Here is a 21,332-nt window from a genome sequence, read left to right as displayed (position 1 = left end):
TCGGAAGTTTGATATCGGTGACCTAAGGTCAGGTCAATTTCGCGACCTCCCCATTATAAGTCAATGGGGGAAAAATCAACTCCCTTTTTTACCACTAAAACGGGTCGGAATGGCCCCATATACCATACATGACTTCATATACGATCAACCTTCACTACCTTGAGGTCTGTTTTGCTGTTGGGCAGCTGTGAGGTCATGTGACGTCATCAAAGGTCACCAAAGGTTTTTTTTGGCCAATAACTCCGTACAGGAACAAGATACAGCCACGTGGATGGTCTCATTGTGTTCAGCTCGTCAAGACGCATCGAATGATATACATGATGACCTCGAGGTCACGTGACCTGAGGTCAAACTTTGACCTTGACCTTTCGAGGTCAACATATATATCATTCGATGCGGATTGACGAGAGGATCACGATGATGCCCTTAGTTTGCTCCTATCTTGACTAATTCGAAAGTTATTCGAGAAAAACTCTCTCCATATCTAGCGCCGCCATTTTGAATTTTTCGACCCCTGTGACGTCATCTTTGACCTGACCTGAAAATGACCTTAGTAAAAATTGTAGATCTTGACCGTGCGTATCCGATGCCGTTTACCGCTTGTCGCTATCTTGCTTCGTTCTCGAGATCTCAGGGGGGGGGCGGTCATCCGCCCCCCCCGTCGGTGCGAAGTTGGCGCAGACCCCCGTCGGTGCGCGGGTTAAAGGCTTCTATAAAAAGTAATATTGCTTATGGTAAGTGTTAATGCCTATCATTTAGCATTATTTATATTTTGTTCGTAGCGAATAATTGATCCTACTTGTTACTATCATTGATTAGGTATGCATGCGTTATATTGGCTTCAATGAATAAAAATTGTCGCTTTCAACGAGATTAGCGGGTATACCGGTAAGTGCACCTCTAGCACTTAAATGCATTTGAGTAGTCTCTCTCAAGTCAGGGCAAAGGTTAGAAAATGACATGAAAGCCTTATTCATCACCGAGGCATTAACCCGGCAGGCGGTGGGCCTCCCGGCCACCTTCCGCGCGGTGGGGGGGGGGGGGGGGCATTTTTGGCCCCCCTATCTCCGAAGCTACTGGACGGATCCGGAAAATTCAAACGGCGTTCGATAGCCCTGTCAAATTTGTCGAAGGAAACCAAATTTCATTGACCTCAGGGTCACCGATGACGTCACAGGTCAGGTCAAAGATAAAATATTTCACCGTTCACGGGGCTTCTAGGGAAAGCGCTATAACACCGAGTAAAACGCATTTTGTTGTCGAAAATCAGCGATAGGGCGTCAGTTGTCTAATACATATGTTGCTATTAGAGGTCACTGGTCATAACAGGTCAGGTCACAGGTCAGGTCACCAAAGGTCACCAAGGGTCACCACATGAACCCAACTTTACTAAGGTTATGCGATGCATGTTTTATGGCCAGTTTTTCATTTCCAACTCAATGGTGTTGGTTATAAGACCATCAGGTACGGCTTAGGTCACTTTCTGGTGCAGGTCAGGTCAAGGTCAGGTCAAAAAAGGTCAAATTTCAAAGTTGATATTTTTGCATAAAATTGATATTGATTCGATCCAGCTCGTCATGGGGAGTCTAATGGTGGTCTTTGTTTTGCGCTACGAGGTCTAGAATTGCTAAAATTGAGTTTGAAAATTTGACGTCATCAATTTTGAACAGTTTTTTTTCGCTATAACTTGGCCAAAAAAAGAGGTATCGATCTCAAATTTGGTATGTAGATAGAAGGCGGTACACAGTGGGCCGGGCGGCCGCCAGGAGCGCTGGAAATTATTTGCGCTCGAGTTATCGTTCAACTGACTGTGAAAACATTTCATTTACAACGTTTAGCGAGATACCACACCAATAAGATGTAAATTCAAGACTTCTAATACCATGCATGCATGCATGTTGCAATTTGCATACACTGCACTTAGTTTACTGAGGAGTTCAAAAGGCGTCATTCCTGGTAAGATTTTAACACACTCCCCGGCACTCACAGTTTCTCCATTAATGACCGACACATGAATTGGTCAAGGATACAATCTTCTCTCTCTCTCTCTCTCTCTCTCTCTCTCTCTCTCTCTCTCTCTCTCTCTCTCTCTCTCTCTCTCTCTCTCTCTCTCTCTCTGTCTCTCTGTCTCTCTGTCTCTCTGTCTCTCTGTCTCTCTGTCTCTCTGTCTCTCTGTCTCTCTGTCTCTCTGTCTCTCTGTCTCTCTGTCTCTCTGTCTCTCTGTCTCTCTGTCTCTCTGTCTCCCTGTCTCCCTGTCTCCCTGTCTCCCTGTCTCCCTGTCTCTCTCTCTCTCTCTCTCTCTCTCTCTCTCTCTCTCTCTCTCTCTCTTTCTCTCTCTCTCTCTCTCTCTCTCTCTCTTTCTCTCTCTCTCTCTCTCTCTCTCTCTCTCTCTCTCTCTCTCTCTCTCTCTCTCTCTCTCTCTCTCTATCTGAGGGTCGAGGCTTCGCATCGGAGGGTCGAGGCTTCGCATCGACCCTCCCCTGCCTGTTGTAGGATATAGAACCCCTCATATTGAAGGATATATTTCTTAAACTAGCAGGGAAAAGCATACAAAATCGACTACGGTTGGAAAGTGTAACACTAGCCCAATCTTTTTATACCGTCAAAATTAGGTGCCCGAAGTTACATTTTTATAAACGTATAATTTAATACATCTTTAATATTTCCTCTAATATTTTTGAAACCTGCTGCAAGCTTACTATATATAGGATCAAGTGAGTGATCCCAATGAATTCGGTTATGAATACGATCACAATATGCCCCTGTAGAAGGTATTGTAAAGTTCAGAGCGCTGGGCATCCCCGTTTTTGCACTGTCGCGAAAATAAGGTTTCGCATCGACCCTCCCCTGCCTGTTGTAGGATATAGAAACCCTCATATTGAAGGCTATATTTCTTAAACTAGCAGGGAAAAGCAGAAAAAATCGACTACGGTTGGAAAGTACAACACTAGCCCAATCTTACTATGCCGTCATAATTAGGTGCCCGAAATCACATGTTTGAAAGAAATGTAACTCAATGTATCCTTAGTATTTTCTCTAATATTTTTGAAAAATGCTGCAAGCTCACTTTTTATAGGATCAAGTGAGTGATCCCAATGAATTCGTTTATGAATACGATCACAACATGCCCCTGTAGAAGCTATTGTAAAGTTCAGCGCGCTGGGCAACCCCGTTTTTGCACTGTCGCGAAAATAATGTTTCGCATCGACCCTCCCCTGCCTGTTGTAGGATATAGAACCCCTCATATTGAAGGCTATATTTCTTAAACTAGCAGGGAAAAGCAGAAGAAATCGACTACGGTTGGAAACTACAACACCAGCGCAATCTTATTATGCCGTCAGAATTAGGTGCACGAAATCACATGTTTGAAAAAAATATAATTCAATGTATCCTTAATATGTCCTCTGATATTTTTGAAACATGCTGCAAGCTTACTATATATAGGATCAAGTGAGTGATCCCAATGAATTCGGTTATGAATACGATCACAATATGCCCCTGTAGAAGCTATTGTAAAGTTCAGCGCGATGCGCATCCCCGTTTTTGCACCATCGCGAATATAAGGCTTCGCATCGACCCTCCCCTGCCTATTGTAGGATATATAAATGAAGCAATTTGCAATTTTCAGGGCTCAAACGATAGAAAATTGAATTTTCTACAAGATGGTTATCTCGGATTTTCAAAATATTGAGTTTTAGGGGTCCAAAATGTCAAACCAAATTTTGAGAAAAATTTGATTTTTTTCAAAAATTTGAATTTTTCAAAAAAATGAGACAAGTTGTCCTCGGGCATCAAAAGAAGAATCAGCATGCAAAATTTCAAGTCCGTAGCTCAATATTTGGTTGCTATAGAGGGCGCAAAAAGTAACAAAATATCCAATTTCATTTTTCAAACTCAAATTTTTGGTACTTATAGGGGTCGTAGAGCAAAACAAAAGACATTTTTGGAATCCTGAGATAAAACTGCATCAGATAGCATGTTTTGAATTCAAAATTTTGAATTTTGAAAATTTCGAATTTTTAACCCCTTTTTTCACTTTTTCACCATTTTGCGGGGGCCAAATCTCCAAATTCTTGCCACCATCGTGTTCTACGTCCAAAACTACCCCAAAAACATGTGTCACACGGTATTTAAATGTTATTTTGAAAATTCGACTTTGTGTGACCTTTGGTGACCTGACCTTGACCTTGACCTGTGCTCCAATTCGCTTTAGACACAATGAGACTTTTCTTACATCTTTTGGGCACATGCCAAGAAATTTTGAGCTCGCTGCTGTCGGTAGTTCGGTCTCTGGGGCCCAAAATGAAAACCCCTATTTTTTACCTTTGACCTGACCTTGACCTCAAGTTTGACCTGAGAACCAAATTTAAGTATTCATCAGATGCGTCTTGTTTAGAGCTTTCGTTTGCCGCCTCGCCTGTCCCGCTGCGACTAACCGTTCTCGAGTTATGGGCTGGGGACGTCTGACGGCCCCCCCCCCCCCCCCCCCCCCCCAGCAAGTGGTGTTATGAAAATACCCCAGCAAATGCCGGGTTAAAACAAGTTTTAAATGCTAATCGAACACATCTTGTTGAGACCTTTCGATCGCTGCCATGCGCATCTCGCTGCGACCATTTGTTCGCAAGTTATAGGCTAAGGACGTTCACTACCCCTCTCCCAACCAGATGGTATAAAAATACCCCAGCAAATGCCAGTATAGCTCCTAAACTAGCAGCGAAAAGCAGAAAAAATCGACAACGGTTCGAAAGTACAACACTTGCCCAATCTTATTATGCCGTCAGAATTAGGTGCCAAAAATAACGTTTTTATATAAGTCTAATTGAATATAAGCTTATGTAGATGTCTGCAACATGTTGCAAACTCACTATTTAGAGTGCAATCAGATGAGTGAGCCCAATGAAATTGGTTATGAACATGATCACAATAACCGTGTGCATCATGTGCAGTCGTTTATTTTCACCAATAAGATGTTCATTCATGAGAAAAGAGCAATTCAAAATCTAGTCGAAATCGTTCAGATAGCCGCTTCATTCCCTAACCGTCAGTTAGACTGTGTTCGGAGCTGAATATTGGCCGTGACATCGGTCTCATACTTATTCACGGCACGGCATCGTATCCTATGATCAATTTCGAGTCTGTGGGTATTAATTTTTTGCACCCTGAGCACGTTTCATTTTTCGGCATTTCTAGCGCTCCTGGCGGCCGGCCGGCCTACTGTGCGGTAGGGACTACCACATTTATTCCGTTTGTTTTCGAAATTCAAAAAACTTTTTGGATTTTTCGGCTATTATATTCAAGAAATCTATTTTTTATTTTTGGGGGTTAAATTTAAAAAATTTCAAAAATCCGAGATGGCAGTTTTGTAGCCCTCTAAATTTTACACCTTTTATGTTTAAACATTTTTCTGTATCTCTAAAGCTGTAGGCCTGACAGCTCTTCTCGCGAAACTTTTTTTGGGTCGAAAATGGCAGAAATGACGTCACTCTGACGTCATTAGCGTCCAACCTATCATAGCCTTTGGAGAAAGTTTTGGTCACAATGTGCAATAGCTATTCACGGGAGGGTACTGAAAGTTTCGTGAAGGTCGGCGCAGCGGTTCTCGAGATATATCGAAAAAAAACTAAGGGGGGGGGGGCAAAAAATGTCACCCCCCACCGCCTGGAAGGTTAACAGAAGCACACAGGTTCATTAGAGTGAGGTCAGCGTCCCCGTAGCATTCAACTGCTCAACTGCGGCGCTCGGTGGTCCTATATGTATGTATATGATCCCGAGGACTGTCTGTGGCTGTCTCTGTTTGATTCCTCCTCCCTTTACTTCTCTCTCTCTCTCTCTCTCTCTCTCTCTCTCTCTCTCTCTCTCTCTCTCTCTCTCTCTCTCTCTCTCTCTCTCTCTCTCTCTCTCTCTCTCTCTCTCTCTCTCTCTCTCTCTCTTTCTCCCTAGACGTCTCCAGCGCTGATCCGGGCCCTGTGTTCTCTGCGCTCTCATAGGTGTCCCGCCAACGATGCATCGACCGCGTGCCGCGTCGACTAGCGTCGTTGGCGTCGTCCCCGTCGTTTTCGTTCCTCCACCCTCCTATACACCCTCGTTCGTCGTTCGCCCACCCTCCCCCTCCTATACCCTCGCGTCGTTAGGCCACCACGTCGACAACAGCGGCGTCGGCAAACGGCAAGTGTTGTCAGGCTCGGTGGCGTTGGTATAGATTGGGAGTCAGAATTGGCTGATAAAGTTGCTGGATATGTTACAGCCCTGGGCAGTTTTCAAGTGGCAATTGTTGGAGTCTGAATCGTCAGTCAGCGGAGTAAGATGGGACATTTGTAAAATGACCATTGTTGGAGTAAGAACCGACAGTGCTGCGGAGTGAGATAGCGGAGTTGCAGCGTGGGATCGGTGTCGGTGGTGCCAGCCCTCTGTTCAGTCATGGCAGTGCCGGCCCTCTGTGCAGTGGCAGGTGCTGATAAGCCTGAGTCGGTGGTCGTGGAGCCGCCGCAGCTGAACAGTCAGACTCGGTGTGATCGGCCGGCTGCTGGAGTCAGAGTCAGAGTCAGAGTCAGAGTCATCGCGCTGCGCCGCCCCGACCGGGACCGCGTGATAGCCTCCTCAGCGACTGAGACACTCTCCCCCACAGAATTGCATGATTGATGTGGTTAAACTAAACTTGTTATACAATATACAATATACATAGTGACCAGTGGCGCAGCCAGGATTTCGTTTCGGGGGGGTCATCGCCTTCAAAGCGGGCCCCCTAGTGTGCGGGCCCCCCACCCATTTTTCAGAATCTCCATATTTCATACGCATTCTGCTGAGCGGGCCCCTTTAACTGCACGTTAACCCTGAGCGAGTTTGAATCAGAAAATTTGGATAGAACCATAGCTCGGTAATCACCCGGTGTTCCATTTTTGCGCAAATTGACCACGACAGAAATATGTTACTATGACATATGAAATTCGTATCTTTCGAGGCCGAAATGTGCCCCTTCCGCAATATGCATAGCATATATGCAATCGGAACTGTTGCCTGCTTCTGTCGGACAAGAAATAAGTACTCCCATGTGCCTGTCCTAAATCATTTTTTGGCTACTGTGTAGTAGATTGTTCCTTTATTCTTCTTCATTACGTGAATTCGCTCATAAGAAGTTTTAACCCTCGCCGGCACAAGGGAGGGGGAGTGGTTGATGCAACCCCCTAAGGTTTTTTTCACGAATAACTCGCGTAAAAAGCGGCTGATCGCGACGTAACTTTCAGTACCCTCGCGTTGATCAATTTTACACCTACCCTAGAAATGTCATGACCCTGACCCAAATGACCTTTGACCTACTTTCCGAGACCATGCTTGGCCAGAATCGCAGTTCGGCGTATGCCGGACCGCATAAGCCGCACGTTTGCAGCCCTTTCGTGGTTTCAAGCGTTCGAACATGTGATTTGATTCTGCTCCCATGCATAAGGGTGATGTCAATGTCCCCTGAAGGTCAGGTCAGGTCATTGGCCTATGATGACCTCGGTACACTTTTTCAAGTTATGCATGTTTCTAGGCTAGTTTTTTTGAGCTGAGTTCGATTTTAGCAACCATTTGAACATTTAAGAAGTAGTTTTGGTGCCTTCGTAACATGTTACGAAGCTGTCAGAGGCGGTTGACACGTAGGTACTACGAGTACGAATACCCGGCAGGATACTGGTACGAATACTGGTTGACCTAACCTGACCTGACCCGACCTGAATGAACTTCAATATCAGGATATGGATTTTATTAGAACCATCCGGAGTCGGAGTTGGAGTCGGAGTCGGAGTCGATTTTTGAAGCCGGAGTCGGAGTCGGAGTCACCCTAAAATCCATCAACTCCGCAGCCCTGGGCCAGACCGTTGCACCTAATGAAAATTGCGCAACTTATAGAACAAGTATGGGTATTGGGCAATGTGCCTGTGAGGGGTCTCAGCTCGATCGGGCTGGTGGTGAGCACATGGCGCGTGCTCAAAAAGTGCAAATTCGCATAATAGACTTTACATGTATAACTCGGCTTGCAAAATTAAGCGAAAATGGCTAAATTTGCCCGACACGGGTCCGGTCCCCGTGCAGTATCTCGGTAACCGTGGGTCCGATCGGCATGGGGAACACAGTATCGTGTATGAGAATCGAACGGGCTATCGAATGGTCAGCGGTTCAGGGATGGCACGCGCCACGTGCACCCATGAGGGCACTTATGCTTGAAAAATTGACGTTTCGGACGTATTTTGGACTTAATGCTATTTTCGGGTGACTGTCAGGCGGAGCGGGTTCAAAAAACGCCTGTTGTCAAGAGAAATATACCGCCTCTCATGGAAAAATTGTGAAAAGCTAATTGATCAAAAACAATGTGGCACAAATCGCTGGAGAAAATGGTATTTGTTCATGACTTACTTAATGACACGGGTATTGCTGCACAACCTGGTACGTTTGACAATTGAAAATGGCATAGTTGGAAATAACATTAAATTTTGTCCAATATCCAATCATAGCTTTTGCATGACGAGCAACAATATTCTTACAAATATAAATGTTTCAAACCTCTACATAGTAATTCATCAATGGCTTTCATTTTTCAATAACCTACGTCAACCTATGTTATAGGTAATACACTTGGCATGTTCTATAGTAGAACGCATGGTTATCAGACACGAGCACCTCGATGCGATGGATATTTTTTCCCAAACCAAAATGCTTAGTTGTCAGAAGGCAATCGACCGAAATGGATACATAACCCACGGAAACGACCAACCAAACGCCCACCGATCGAAAATACCCCTTATTCGCGTTGCGGAGCAAGCGGGTCACTCTAGCGGGCCCCATTCACCCGGGGGCCCGGGCCCTATCCACACGGGGCCCCGAGCCCTATCCACACGGGGGCCAGAGTCCTATCCACACGGGGGCCGGCCCCGTCCACCCGGAGCTCCGGGGCCCGTCCACCAGGGGGCCGGGGCCCCATCCACCCGGGGGTTCGGGTCCCGTCCACCCGGGGCCCGGGGCCGGACCCATCCACCGGTGGCCCGGGCCCCGTCTACCCGGGGGCCCGGGCCCCATCCACCCAGGGGGCCCGGGCCTGTTCCCCCAAGGGCCCGGGCCCGTTCTCCTGAGGGCCGGGCCCCATCCACCGGGGGGGGCCCGGGCCCCATCCACCCGGGGGCCCGGACCCGTTCTCCCGGGGGCTCGGGGCCCGTTCTCCCGGGGCCCGGACCCATCCGGCGGGGGGCCCGGGCCCGTTCTCCCGGGCCCCATCCACCCGGGGGCCCGGGCCCCATCCACCCAGGGGGCCCGGGCCTGTTCTCTCAAGGGACCGGGCCCGTTCTCCCGGGGGCCGGGCCCCATCCACCCAGGGGGCTCGGGCCAGTTCTCCCGGGGGCCCGGGCCCATCCACCGGGGGCACCATCCACCCGGGGGGCCCGGACCCGTTCTCCCGGGGGCCCGGGCCCCATCCACCCGGGGGGCCAGGCCCCATCCACCCAGGGGGCCCGGGCCCGTTCTCCCGGGGGCCCCGGGCCCCATCCACCCGGGGGCCCAGACCTGTTCTCCCGGGGGCCCGGACCCATCCACCGGGGGCCTGGTCCCATCCACGGGAGGCCCGGGCCCATCCACCCGGGACCCGGGCCCCGTCCACCTGGGGCCGCAGGCCAACCCCTCACCCGTGGTGTCCCAGTAGGCATTTCTCGAAGCGGGCTCGTCCGATTAGATTAGGTTAGGACCCCTCTCCCCTCTCTCTCTCTCTCTTTCGAGCGGGCCCCTGACAGAAGTTTCGGGTGGGTCAGCTGACCCTCTGACCCCCCCCTGGCTGCGCCACTGATAGTGACACATACCTTTCTCAGGGATAAGAAATGTTCACATTCATAATAATAAAAGGCAACACACGCTAAAAGCGCGAAATACTGATATATTGTATAATTATTTCCAAGTTTACGTTTTCAGAATTATCAAGAGAGGCGTCCCCGTTCCGTCCAATGGCCACCGTGGACGGCGGTGGCTGCAGCTCCCGTCTGAAATGTCGGCCGCAGCCCTCCCAGCCTCCCCGAACAGAGCTGGCAGCTGTTTCGAACAGAGTGCAGACCGGCTGGTAGCTGCAGCAGCCGCCATTGGCTGTATAGAACGGGACGGAAGTGAGTCTATAAAGACGCTGAGGGGGCTGAGTCTGGGAGACTCCTCACTTCTTGCCCGTTGGGCTCCGGCTCGACACCAGCGTTACCATGAGATCCGCCCTGGATCTGCAGAGTGGCGTCAGCAGCTTTGAGCCCGCCGGGAGCCCTTGGAACTGATAACATGTCTCCGCCCTGTGTCGACCGAGAATAATGTCAACGTGGCCCTCGTCGCAAGGCACACATCACCATGGCCTCTTCAAGATGGATGGGCTTTTGGTATTGGTTCCAATCGCATGGAAGATTGAGCTAAGATGTGGTTCGATCAGTGATCATCGAGGGACCTATATGTCTCCAGGCTTCCGGTGCCCGCCCCAAACGCACTCACCACCAGAGCGTCTTTGGATTAAGTGTGTTATTGCATGGTGGACCATACGGGTATGTAAACAATTTATGATTTATCGGTGCTATTTAGTGTTTTCTACTTGAGTCATGGTCGGAGTCTAACAGACTTTTCTTGGTATTACTGAGCCAATAAAAGACGGCGGTGAAGTGGGTAAAACAACAGCATGCGATGCGATGGCAAAATGATAATGAAAAAATACACTTAAACACACTACACAATACACAAATAGTTACATACACAGTTTGTCCACATAAGTGATGAACGTCCACACGCACACACGTCAGTCGACGTTTCAGCCGGTCTTCTCATAAATTCGGTGACGGTCAGATCAATGAAATGATAAGGCAATTCAATACATCGGAGAGGCTAACGCTACACCTGCAGGTTACTATATGTGCTCCCGGGGGACCATTCGTGAGCTTGAGGAGAATTTTTGCCCTTCACGACGGACGGCTATAGGTCTCATGGCTGAACTCAGAGTGGACGGGCGCGGCGCGGCGCGGCTGGGTCGGGCCGGGTCCGACACGCGGATTCAGAGGCCCGTACTGCGTCTGTCTGCCGTGTGAGGCGTGCCGCTATTGATTTTCCAGGTGCACCGCTGAGCGCTCAGAGCCGGCCGCCGAGAAAGACTCTCTCGGGCATTGTCAGCAGGCGGCCCGCGCGCCGCTGTGTCCCGTGTCCGGCCAGCGCCGCTGTGTCCCGTGTCCGGGAAGCTGTGTCCCGTGTCCGGGCCGCTGTGTCCCTTGTCCGGCCGCTGTGTCCCGTGTCCGGGCCGCTGTGTCCAGTGTCCGACAGACGGACAGTGCGCTATGTCCCGTGTCCGGCCAACGTGCCGCTGTGTCCCGTGTCTGGCAGCCACAGCGGCCGTCAGCGCCGTGCGTGCGACAAACGGCACGCGGCTCACAGCCAGTGTGGTGACCCGAGCGCCGGTGACAGGCCGACCGACGGGGAAACTTGCGCACACTGACCGCGGGCGACAACTTCCCCGTTCCAACAGAGACCGACCAGTACAGTTAGATGGAGTCGGGCCGAGTGACACCGTGCTTCCTTCATAAACATCGGTGTCAGAGAGCTATTGTATATAATGGCAGAAAGCCAGTTTGATGCGAGCATATAGGCTGATCAAAGGAACGACAGCAAAGACGTTTCCTGAACTTCAGCATCAAGCTGACTAGAAGTTGCATGGCTACTTTACGATATCCCATAGTGCTAATTATCATGTTGAATCAAGCAGGAAGGAAAACTAAAGGTACATGCACTCATAATTTTCCGGCATGGTCCGTAGCTGCTAGTATGTCATTCCGGCGTATATTATCTTCCACTCGATCGCCCTTTGCCGTTTAATTCATTTGAAGGATGCATGAGAAGGGATAGGTAGGCAGTTCGCAAAATATGGCGGCTTCAAAAACATTTATGCTGTTCTTTTTTAGCTTGCACGCTGAGCTAATCTGTAAATAACTAATAGGTCATCATGATCTGATGATATCGAAAGCACATTTGCTTGAAATCAAAATCGTTTAAGTCTCTAACAAGCATTTGGGCATTTGATAAGGTCATCATTTAGGTACCTACACATAAAAACTGCATCTAGCTAATTCCATTACACTTAGTAATTCACTTAGTAGTAATTGCACTAATCAATATCTGATTGCCAAGCCTACGGTTAGTAGATTGGGACCCTAAAGGTCGGCTAGTCAAAGTGTCGGCCGGTAGGTCAGTCGTTCAGGTCAGAAGGCTGGTCGGCCGGTTCGTCAGTTGGTCGGTCAGAGCTCAGAGCGCTACGTTAACTGCTGGTCAGCTAGCCAGTGAGTTATATAGGTTCAGTCGGCCGGTCAGTCAGCTGACCGGTCAGTCGGCCGGTCGGTCAGCTGGCCGGTCAGTCGGCAGATGCCAGCTGACCGGTCAGTCGGCCGGTCGGTCAGCTGGCCGGTCAGTCGTCTAGTCGGTTAGAGAACCACTCTGTCGGTCGGTCGATATGCAGTCGGCTAGCCAAACGGTTGGTTTCGGTAGCTCTCTGTTTGCGGGAGGCGGAGGAAAAGCGCTCCACCATCGGATCGATAGCCTCATCAATCTGCGTCTGTGTGCCGCTGTCTGGAGCTGTCTGCAGCGGATGTCTGGAGCGACTGGCTGCGGCGGCTGTCTGCGGCGGCTGGCTGTGTGGAAGTGAGAGCTGTCTGGAACATACCACTGTATGGTGATTGATGTCTCGAGGTGATGACAGTAACAAGGAGCATCAACCATAGGCAGAGCGATGTTGTTGAGTGCAAAGCAAGAGAGAGGAGTGGAGCGGCTGGACTGTCGGCTGCCGGGCGCGACGCACTACCACCGCCAGGACACGGGTGAGTCGCGGCCCCGCCTAGGTGGCGCTGGTGTATTCACCATTCGTCCAGCACCACGAGTAAGATCATTGAAGGCATTAGACGGTAAACGCCCTGCCCTCATGGACAGTGGCGGCGGAACACCTTCAATAAAGGGGGGGGGGGCACTGCCGACTTTTGGTACCATTCTTTCCATTCAACGCCCATAGGGCTAATGTTGAAAAGCCAAAATAAAAAGGGGGCACGGTGCCCCGGTGCCCTCCCCGTTCCGCCGCCTATGCTCATGGAGCAGCAGATACGTAAAACCACACAACAGCACATCTTGCTGCCAATACGTATATCATCAAATCGTAAATTTGAGTTTTTTAAGCGCAACATGAGAGGGCCTGTCTGTCGAGGACCGCAAGCTGCAGGGCTGCTTAGTGCTGCCACCTGCAGGTGAAGTACGGGACCTTTGGTACAATCCTCGCACGTCGATGCCGACAAATCCCTCTCAAGTCTCAGTACCGCAGCCATGCTCCATTCCGTTGTTTCCAAACTTAGGATAGTCAAATATTTCTCTCTTCCACGCCTCAACCCCTCGTTCTGGGCTGGGCGGGCGACTTTAGGCCGCTCCACCCCAGAGGCAGGCCCGTAGCTGGGTGCGGTGACCGTCAGGGGGCTGGGTGGCCTGTCCAGTGTCCACTGTACGGGCCCACTCCCAGCCCCGACGGGTCACCAGGGTGCCACTGTCCGCCCAGACCAATAGCTTCCCCAGATTCCTATCATCCTTCCGGCTCTGAAATGGTCTTGTTAGACCGAAAGCGCCTAACCCAACCCATAAATAAATAAATAAATAAATAAATAAATAAATAAATAAAATAAAACAAACAAAACAAACAAAACGTATCAATGACCCATTATCCACATAGGTAGGTAAGTGAGGGGAGTTCGTAAGTGATTGCGATCTTTGTTCGCGAAGCAGAGGAGGCACCGCTGCCAAGTATCCCCCAGAATATGACACACCTATAGGTACCTACTATCACCTTTGAGCGACTGGCAGATGTCAGAGCGTTGCTACGTGTCGCCGCCCCCCAGTACACACTCGTAAGTCATATCTACATACAGCCTTCAGCTCATTGTTCAGCTCATTATCATCAGATGGAGTCGTATATCACATCCCAGGCGCAGGCGTGGACCGCTTCGAATTACGATCGGGGATACCCCGAACGTGTGCTGGATGTTACGCGCCGTCACGGGGGTTGTAACTGAAACCACTGTTGTAACTGAAATGCAATACGGTCTGTGTCCGACGCGAGTCAGGCGGCGAGGAGTGTCACGTTACGCGGCGGCCGGTCGGGGGTGCCGTCCACTTACCCTCTGCGACGTCGTCGATTTTGGGACGAATGCCCTCGTCGGCGCCGCCGATAACGGAGAAGCCGAACCGTCGCGAGTCGGCGCCCATCGTCAGACGCACGTCGCGGATTTTCTGCAACCGGCGGAGACAGACGTCAGATACCGACAGAATACCTACACTCGGCACGCAAGTACCTACAGCTAGCAGGACAGGGGAAGGGAAACATTGGCAATGAGCATGGCTTTCAAACAGCTAAAAATTAAAAAGTTTCACGCCCCCAATACATCATTCCAATGCTGCAGACGAGTAGGTACCAGAAGGAACTCTTTATCCAAAGACGACACAGGTCGTTTTAATTGGTAAACGAGTAAGTATGCATGCCTGTATAGTGTATACTGTAAAGGGCATAAAATATATTAACCCTCGCCCGTAAACGGTGTTTTGCCACCTTCGCCCATTCAGGGGGGGTTGGTGCGACCCCCCCCCCCCTGGCGTTTGAAAACGGAGCGTCGTATAGCTTAGCGGAAAAGACCAACGGATTGCTCTCAACGAGATCTCGCGATTGGTGGTATATTTTTTGGTCCTAGGTCAACATTTGACCTACTTATGACCAGTCAAAGGTCAAATTTTCGGAAAAAAAATCTAACTTTTTCAGATTTCCGCGCCGATTGCGGCAAAACGGTAAAAGACATCGACTTGAAACCTTCACTATCGTGATCCTTGATCAATTCTTTATCGTTTGGTGTGTATTTCGATGTCATAACTCTAAAAATGATGCGTTGGGAGCATCGGAAGTCTGCAAGGTCATTTGTACGTCAGGCGTGTGACGTCACTAGTGGTGTCAATCGGTTACCAAAATTTCGGTATACCGATACCGAACCAATACCGATTCGGTATTCGGTATTTCATACCAAAAGCATTTGGTATTTTGTCGGTATTATGAAAGTCAACCAACTACTGTCATAAAAAAATTTGAAAACATTTTTTATAAACCTTCTGAACTCAAATTTGATTTGCTAAATGACATTGGATGAAGAAAAAGGACAATCATGACATATTTCTCCCAAATGCATGATGTCATAAGAAATGGGCAAACACGTTAACTGTAACATCAAACACATCAGTCTACCAATGTTAAATGGCAACTTATCAGTGCTAGCAAATTCCAATACCATGAGGATAATTATCTTACAAAAACTAATGTGCAAGACATAAACATGTATCAATGTTTAACTCACTGTATACTGGAAAACATACTTTAACTACCTTACTCAAAATTTCCCAAGCATTCATTAGTAACAACTTTGACTGTTTTGATGAGTCTGTGATTGATCTTGACCTTGTCTTGCTCTCCATTTCACTGCAATGCAGTTACATTATTGTTATCCAAAAGTCAAAACCCTGTTTTTTATAGCAGTAGCTTCACCATTATCATCTAATATTGAAGGCAGCATTTATCACTTTATCATCACCCCACAAATTCTCAACTTCGCTCAACTTCAAAGAGATCCTGTGGATAATTTATTTTCTTTAAAGGGACCCTCCCACCTTAACATTAGTTTTGAGTTAAGATAGCCAAGTTTGCGGCCAGGCTCAGAAACCACCATTTATCCTGGTCGCAACCCCCGCAGCTTTATGGTGTTCAAGAAACTTCTTCCCTTTACTTGCAGGGTGGGACCAGCGTGGTCCCTATCTCTTAACCATTACGGGAATCTGATGACGTCATCAGGCTTTCGAACGTCCGTAAATGTTTGACTAAAACGTTTTGTAGCACGCGGTGGTATATGCTTCGTTGCGCGCAACAAATGCCGCACTTTTAAATAAAGTCGCTAGGAACAGCGGAGATCCCAAAAAGTAAACAAAAGTAAAAGTCTAATATCTTGAAAACCGGTGAATATTTTTCGATGAAATTTGGTAGATATTCGTTTTCGCTCTTTCTGAACCGAGCGACATCACTTTCATGCCAATTCATAAACTTTTTTGAAGGTGGGAGGGTCCCTTTAATTAGTGTTCTCTTTCCTGCTCTCCTCAACAGATAGAAATCGCTAGCAATGTAATCAAAAGCATTCCTAAAATATAATTGGGTCTTGGCTTGCTTCGCAAATAGCACCTCAAAAACTGAACACAACTAAGAACTTTTAATGTCAGAGCTGCGCCAAAACCCGATGTAACTCAAGAACTAATTAAAAATAATTGAGCAACTTTGTTTTTCTGGTTCTTCATTTTTTATCAATAATAGCCTACAATCTTTCTTGAATTAATTTTAAAATGCCAAAATATGAACATCATATTTATAACTTAAGTGTTCTTAAGCAAAAAAGAAAAAGACATTGTTTTATGCAGTTCCGTGCGTTTCGTGCCGCCTTGCCAAATGGCCGCCGCCTGCAAGGCTGCCATTGTGGAAGAGATGCCACGTGACACCTGTCAATGATTCCGTAAAATTATGGACATTTTACTTAGCTTTCATCGCGATATCATTACAGTGGTGTCTGCTATCTATCAGTGTGCCTCGTAAGTAATTATTTATCAAGATTTGTTGTGTTAAACATTTGCTTATGATGAAAAATTGGCTGCGTCACTATCGTCACCATCGCTACTTGAGTTGAACTGTACCAGCTATCATGGATTTTGTTTACATTAATGGTATAGCCCAGCCCATCATTGTCATTTGGTTACCATTTTTGGATCATGATAACACACGTAACCCTGTCTTGACTGGACTTGAATTGATTGACTTGAATTGAAAGGACGTTTGATGGTTCAGGCATGGATGAGATTCAGGGTTCAAGTTCTTGTCCTATATCACCTCATGCAGATGACTTGAATCCACATCCCAGTTAACCCGGCCGGGCCCGGGGGGTAATCCCAACCACCGCAGCCCGGGGGGGGGGCGTTTTTCGCCCCCCCTGTCTAACTCCGTAAATAAGGGAGCTACGGAAACAAAAGCGATACCAAACGAAAGGTCCTTACGAGACGATTCTAATGCACCTAAAATTTTTGACCTCAGGTCAATTTTCAAGGTCAGAGGTCAAGGTCAAAGGCCAAAACCGGCACATGTGTAGTGATCTCAAAGTAAGCCTTCTAGAGGACGGCAGGCTGCATCAAACCGGCAAAATTGGGTGTCAAACGAAAGAAGAGAATCTGAGGATTCTGAAAATGTGCTCCAAATCAAAGGTCAAGGTCAACGTCACGCTCAAAATTGACATCAAACTTGGCACTTTTTCGCACATCTTGCGTGCTAACTTCCAAGATGTTTTGAAATGTTTTGAGGCTTATCAGTTCCCTATTTGTGGTTCATCTTACGATACAAGGCTGCTCAAAGGTCAAGGTCACAGAAGAGTATCCCTGCTAGAGGCTATTTCACTGATTCAAGTTAGTAATAATAAATAAGACAATTTTGCCATCCGGAAGCTCTAAATGAAGGCTTAGAGGAAAATAGATGCCAGATTCGTGATCAGCGGGTACAAATCCATCATAAACGACCTTTAATGTGTCAAGGTCAACCAGAGGTCATTCGAGGTCACATGAGGTCAACATGAAACTTGACCTTTTCCGAACAAAATATATATCATTCGACGCGGCTTGACAAGGCGAATGCGATGGTACCACTGCCGTAGCTCTAGGACCATTTTTGTCGAAGTTATTTGCGAAAAACTAAAACCACATTTCGGGGTCGTTGACCTGACCTCTGACCTCAGGTCACCAAAACTATTTTTCTATTTTTCTCTAGGTCAAACGCTACACAGCCGTGCTCGTAATTTGTCTTTATCTCTAAAACTCTATTTTTAGCAGCTATTTGAAGTTTGCGTCTGTGACGCCGAAGTTTGCCGTGCAGGTGTCTAGAAAAATGGACCTTGTGACGTCATCAAGGGGGTTAGGTCCAAATTTTTTACTTCAGAAGATGTCAAATTGATGGGAGAAAAGGTACTGAAAGTTTCGCCTTCCTATCCCTAAGCGTTCTGGAGTTATCGCAAATATTCGCCAGGGGGGGGGGGCGAAAAACGCCCCCCCCCCCCGGGCCCGCGAGGGTTAAGTTACTGACCTGAATATTTGTTCAAAGTTACACAATACAGTTATATTTTTTTGCAGTGCAAATAATTTAGAGATTTCCTGACTTGTTTTGGTTGCCTTATTTTAAAGTATTGCCTTTCTATGCTTATCATTTGTTTTGAAAAAGTTTGAAGCATATGTTTGATGATTCCCTGAATTCGGTACCTGGTCGGTATTTCACCCTATTTCTGCAAATCGGTTCGGTTTTGGTATACTCTCAGTGGTTTTGGTCGGTATCGGTTTGGTATTGGTTTCCAAAATTTCTGAAATTGACATCACTAGACGTCACTGACCTGACCCTGACCCAAAATGAACTACAAGAAACAACCGAAGATGCCTGAAATGGATAGCAAATTCGAATTCAGGGCATCAAAATACCCCGAAAATGCATACAAGTGCAAGAAGTCATTACAGGTCAACCGAGGTCACTGACCTTACCTTGACCTTAAGTAACCTTCAAAATGTCAACGGACATTGTACCAATGTCAAATCAGCCAGTTGTGATTCTAAAACAATCCATCAGTGTGTCAGGTCAGTCGGCATTTATACCAATGTGAAGCAATCTCCAATTTAGCGTAAATCTGGCCGGAGGTTGTTCCCTTTATGACGTCATAACTCCGTGACCTGACATGACCTTGACAAAAAATACCAAAAGTTGCGCAAAGGATGCCCCAGAGGGTACTGCAAATTTGAGCAGGCTATCTGAAACGGTTCGGCGTGTAGCTAAGAAAAACCTCAGGGGGGGGGGGGGGGTTGCACCAACCCCCCCCCCCCCTACATGGGCGAGGGTTAAAGCTGTCTCGTTCAGTGTCTTAAAGCCACTAGCCACTGAAGACCTGCTGGAAGTCACGGGTTATATTGACGGGCATGTATGTACAGAGGTGGGTGGGAAAGTTCCTGCAGGAAGGGACAGTGCTGACCGCTGGGTGGGCCATTTTATATCGAGTGGGCGGGCCTGGCGGGCGCTGGCGGGGTGGCGGAGGGGCGCCACGCTCCGCCGGGGTCACTGCTTCCGGTCACAGGCCAGCGGCCGGGGTCACTGGTCAGAGGTCAGAGGTCAGCGGCCGGGGTCACTGGTCAGAGGTCAGGGGTCAGCCGGAGTCAGCGCCGCTGCAGGGGTGACAAGAGTCCCAGGCACGGTGAGAAAGTGAGGGGCCCATTTTCACTTGGCAGGCGGCAGCCCCGCGCAACGGTGAACGGACGGCCGCGGGCGGCCGAACGAGCAGCAGAACACATATCACCAATTAATTTTGTTTACATACGGTACGGTTATGCAATTGCCCATGCCGCGCACAAGCAGCGAATCAAGGACTTTTTTGTCGACGTAATTGATCGACTAACAAATATATGTTGAGTTGTTGTTCAAATGTTGTTAACTGTTCTTCAGGACAAGATGTGAAGTTTGATGTAATAAGTGAATGAGGACTTTGCTCCACAAGAAATCGTTCGGGTCGGAGCTCTTTTGAATAGTATTTACAAAACCTCAAATTACAAATTGATTGATACAAATTATAAATTGAGGGCCTTCAATTTTGCGACCGATACCCCTCGAACCCGATTACGACTAGCTGACGAGGTTTTGTAAATACAATTCGAAAGCTTTGACCCGAACGATTTCTTATGGAGCAAAGTCCTCATTTTATCGTTGTTAAATGCTTGGGAAAGACTGTCATGGTGTCTCCTACAAGAACTGGCCAGTGGCCTTCCAGGAAGAATTCCTGCAGGCATTCCCACGCACTAAAAAAAATAGTGTTTAACATGCCAGATGCCTGCAGTAAAACTCTGATGGCTGACAGGACGCAAATGCATTTTTCATATGCCTCTGACAAGTGAATCATGACAGGACAATGCAGGAGCAGCGCGATTGAAACATTCATCATGACGAAAAAGACGGTACACGCTAAAGAGAAATGACGGATACAAGTAAGATAAATTATCAGCTCGCAGTTTGGTGACAGACCTGCGATAAGATTTAACAACCTATCGGCAATTCCCTACTTCCGTAATCTCCCCGACAGCCACCTGATCTGGCCGAATTTATACTCACGCATTCCATCCAACTCCGGACCTTACCTGAAGTCATGCTCCACATTCACATGCTTAGCCCACAAAGTTTTACGAGCATGGCGTGCCTACTCGAGTGCAGCTCGTTGCCAGTGGTTGTATCCCGTGGTACTTACATACTGCGGTCGGCCGCCGTTCGTAGCAGAAGTCGGCGTGGCCGGTGACACCGCGGACCCCATCAGGGTGCGCGAGGCCGGGGTGGGCTTGTCTCGCGGGGGAGACAGCGGCGCCGGGCTGGGTGACCCTCCGCTGGAGGCTGTGGAGAGGGCGCGCAGCGAGGGCGTGCCGCCGTCACTGACGCTGCCCGGGCCGGTATCGCTCGCCGAGCCGCAGTCACTGGCAGGGCCGGCGTCACTGACACCGGCGTCACTGACACCGTGACCGTCACCGGCGGCACTGACACCAAGACCGTCACTGACACCGGCGGCACTGACACCGGCGTCACTGACACCGTGACCGTCACCGGCGGCACTTTGTCTCACAACATCAGGAGCAGTATCAGAGTTCTGGTGAACAGTCCCAGAATTCTCGCCGCTGATAATTGTGATGGAGGTGCGCGACATGGGCCTCGGAGCAGCCGCACTGGTCAGGCCAGCACCGGGAACTCTTCTGACATTCTCCGAGCCTCCTTCGGCTCTCTTTGACCCTCCTGCAGCACTCTCTGAACCTTCCCTGGCACTCTCAGACACTCCCGCGGCACTCTCTGGTCCTCCTGCGACACTCTCTGAACCTCCTGTGGCACTCTCTGGTCCTCCCGCAGCACTCTCTGGTCCTCCCGCGGCACTCTCCGAACCTCCCGCAGCACTCCCTGCGTCCGTGACATCACTCGGCGCTCCCGAGGAGCGGCTCAGCGACCTGGGAAGCGGCGGCGGGGTCCCGGACGAACTGGACACAGGTCTGGGAAGCGGCGGCGGGGTCCCAGACGAACTGGACACAGGTCTGGGAGGCGTCGGCGGGGTCCCGGACGAGCTGGACACAGGCCTGGGCGGCGGCGGCGGCGCGGAGCCCTCGCCACCGCCGCCACAAGTGATGGTGATGCCGCTACCCGAGGAGCGGGACAGCGG

The 21,332-nt window shown here is 48.9% G+C and overlaps 1 protein-coding gene across 2 annotated transcripts in view; it reads right to left on the bottom strand.

The window, feature by feature from the left end:
* LOC122372769 (protein PALS1-like) overlaps nucleotides 1-20,873 on the bottom strand; it is a 107,807-nt gene extending 86,934 nt beyond the window's left edge. Inside the window, exons 1-2 of one of the 2 annotated variants that reach the window (XM_043350330.1) lie at nucleotides 20,385-20,873; nucleotides 14,175-14,286 (exon numbers count right to left, since the gene is read on the bottom strand). In XM_043350330.1, the coding sequence (XP_043206265.1) occupies nucleotides 14,175-14,286; nucleotides 20,385-20,831 (559 nt within the window). In that variant the 5' untranslated portion in view covers nucleotides 20,832-20,873. The remainder of the gene's footprint in view (nucleotides 1-14,174; nucleotides 14,287-20,384) is intronic. The other variant, XM_043350338.1, reaches the window with a different exon arrangement.
* Between the last annotated feature and the right edge of the window lie 459 nt (nucleotides 20,874-21,332).

This window comes from Amphibalanus amphitrite, unplaced genomic scaffold (genome assembly GCF_019059575.1).
Source record: "Amphibalanus amphitrite isolate SeventyFive unplaced genomic scaffold, NRLGWU_Aamphi_draft 000037F_arrow, whole genome shotgun sequence".
In the NCBI taxonomy this organism is placed as follows: Eukaryota; Metazoa; Arthropoda; class Thecostraca; order Balanomorpha; family Balanidae; genus Amphibalanus; species Amphibalanus amphitrite.
Note: the sequence above shows the minus strand (reverse complement) of the source record. Positions and strands in the feature narration are given on the sequence as shown.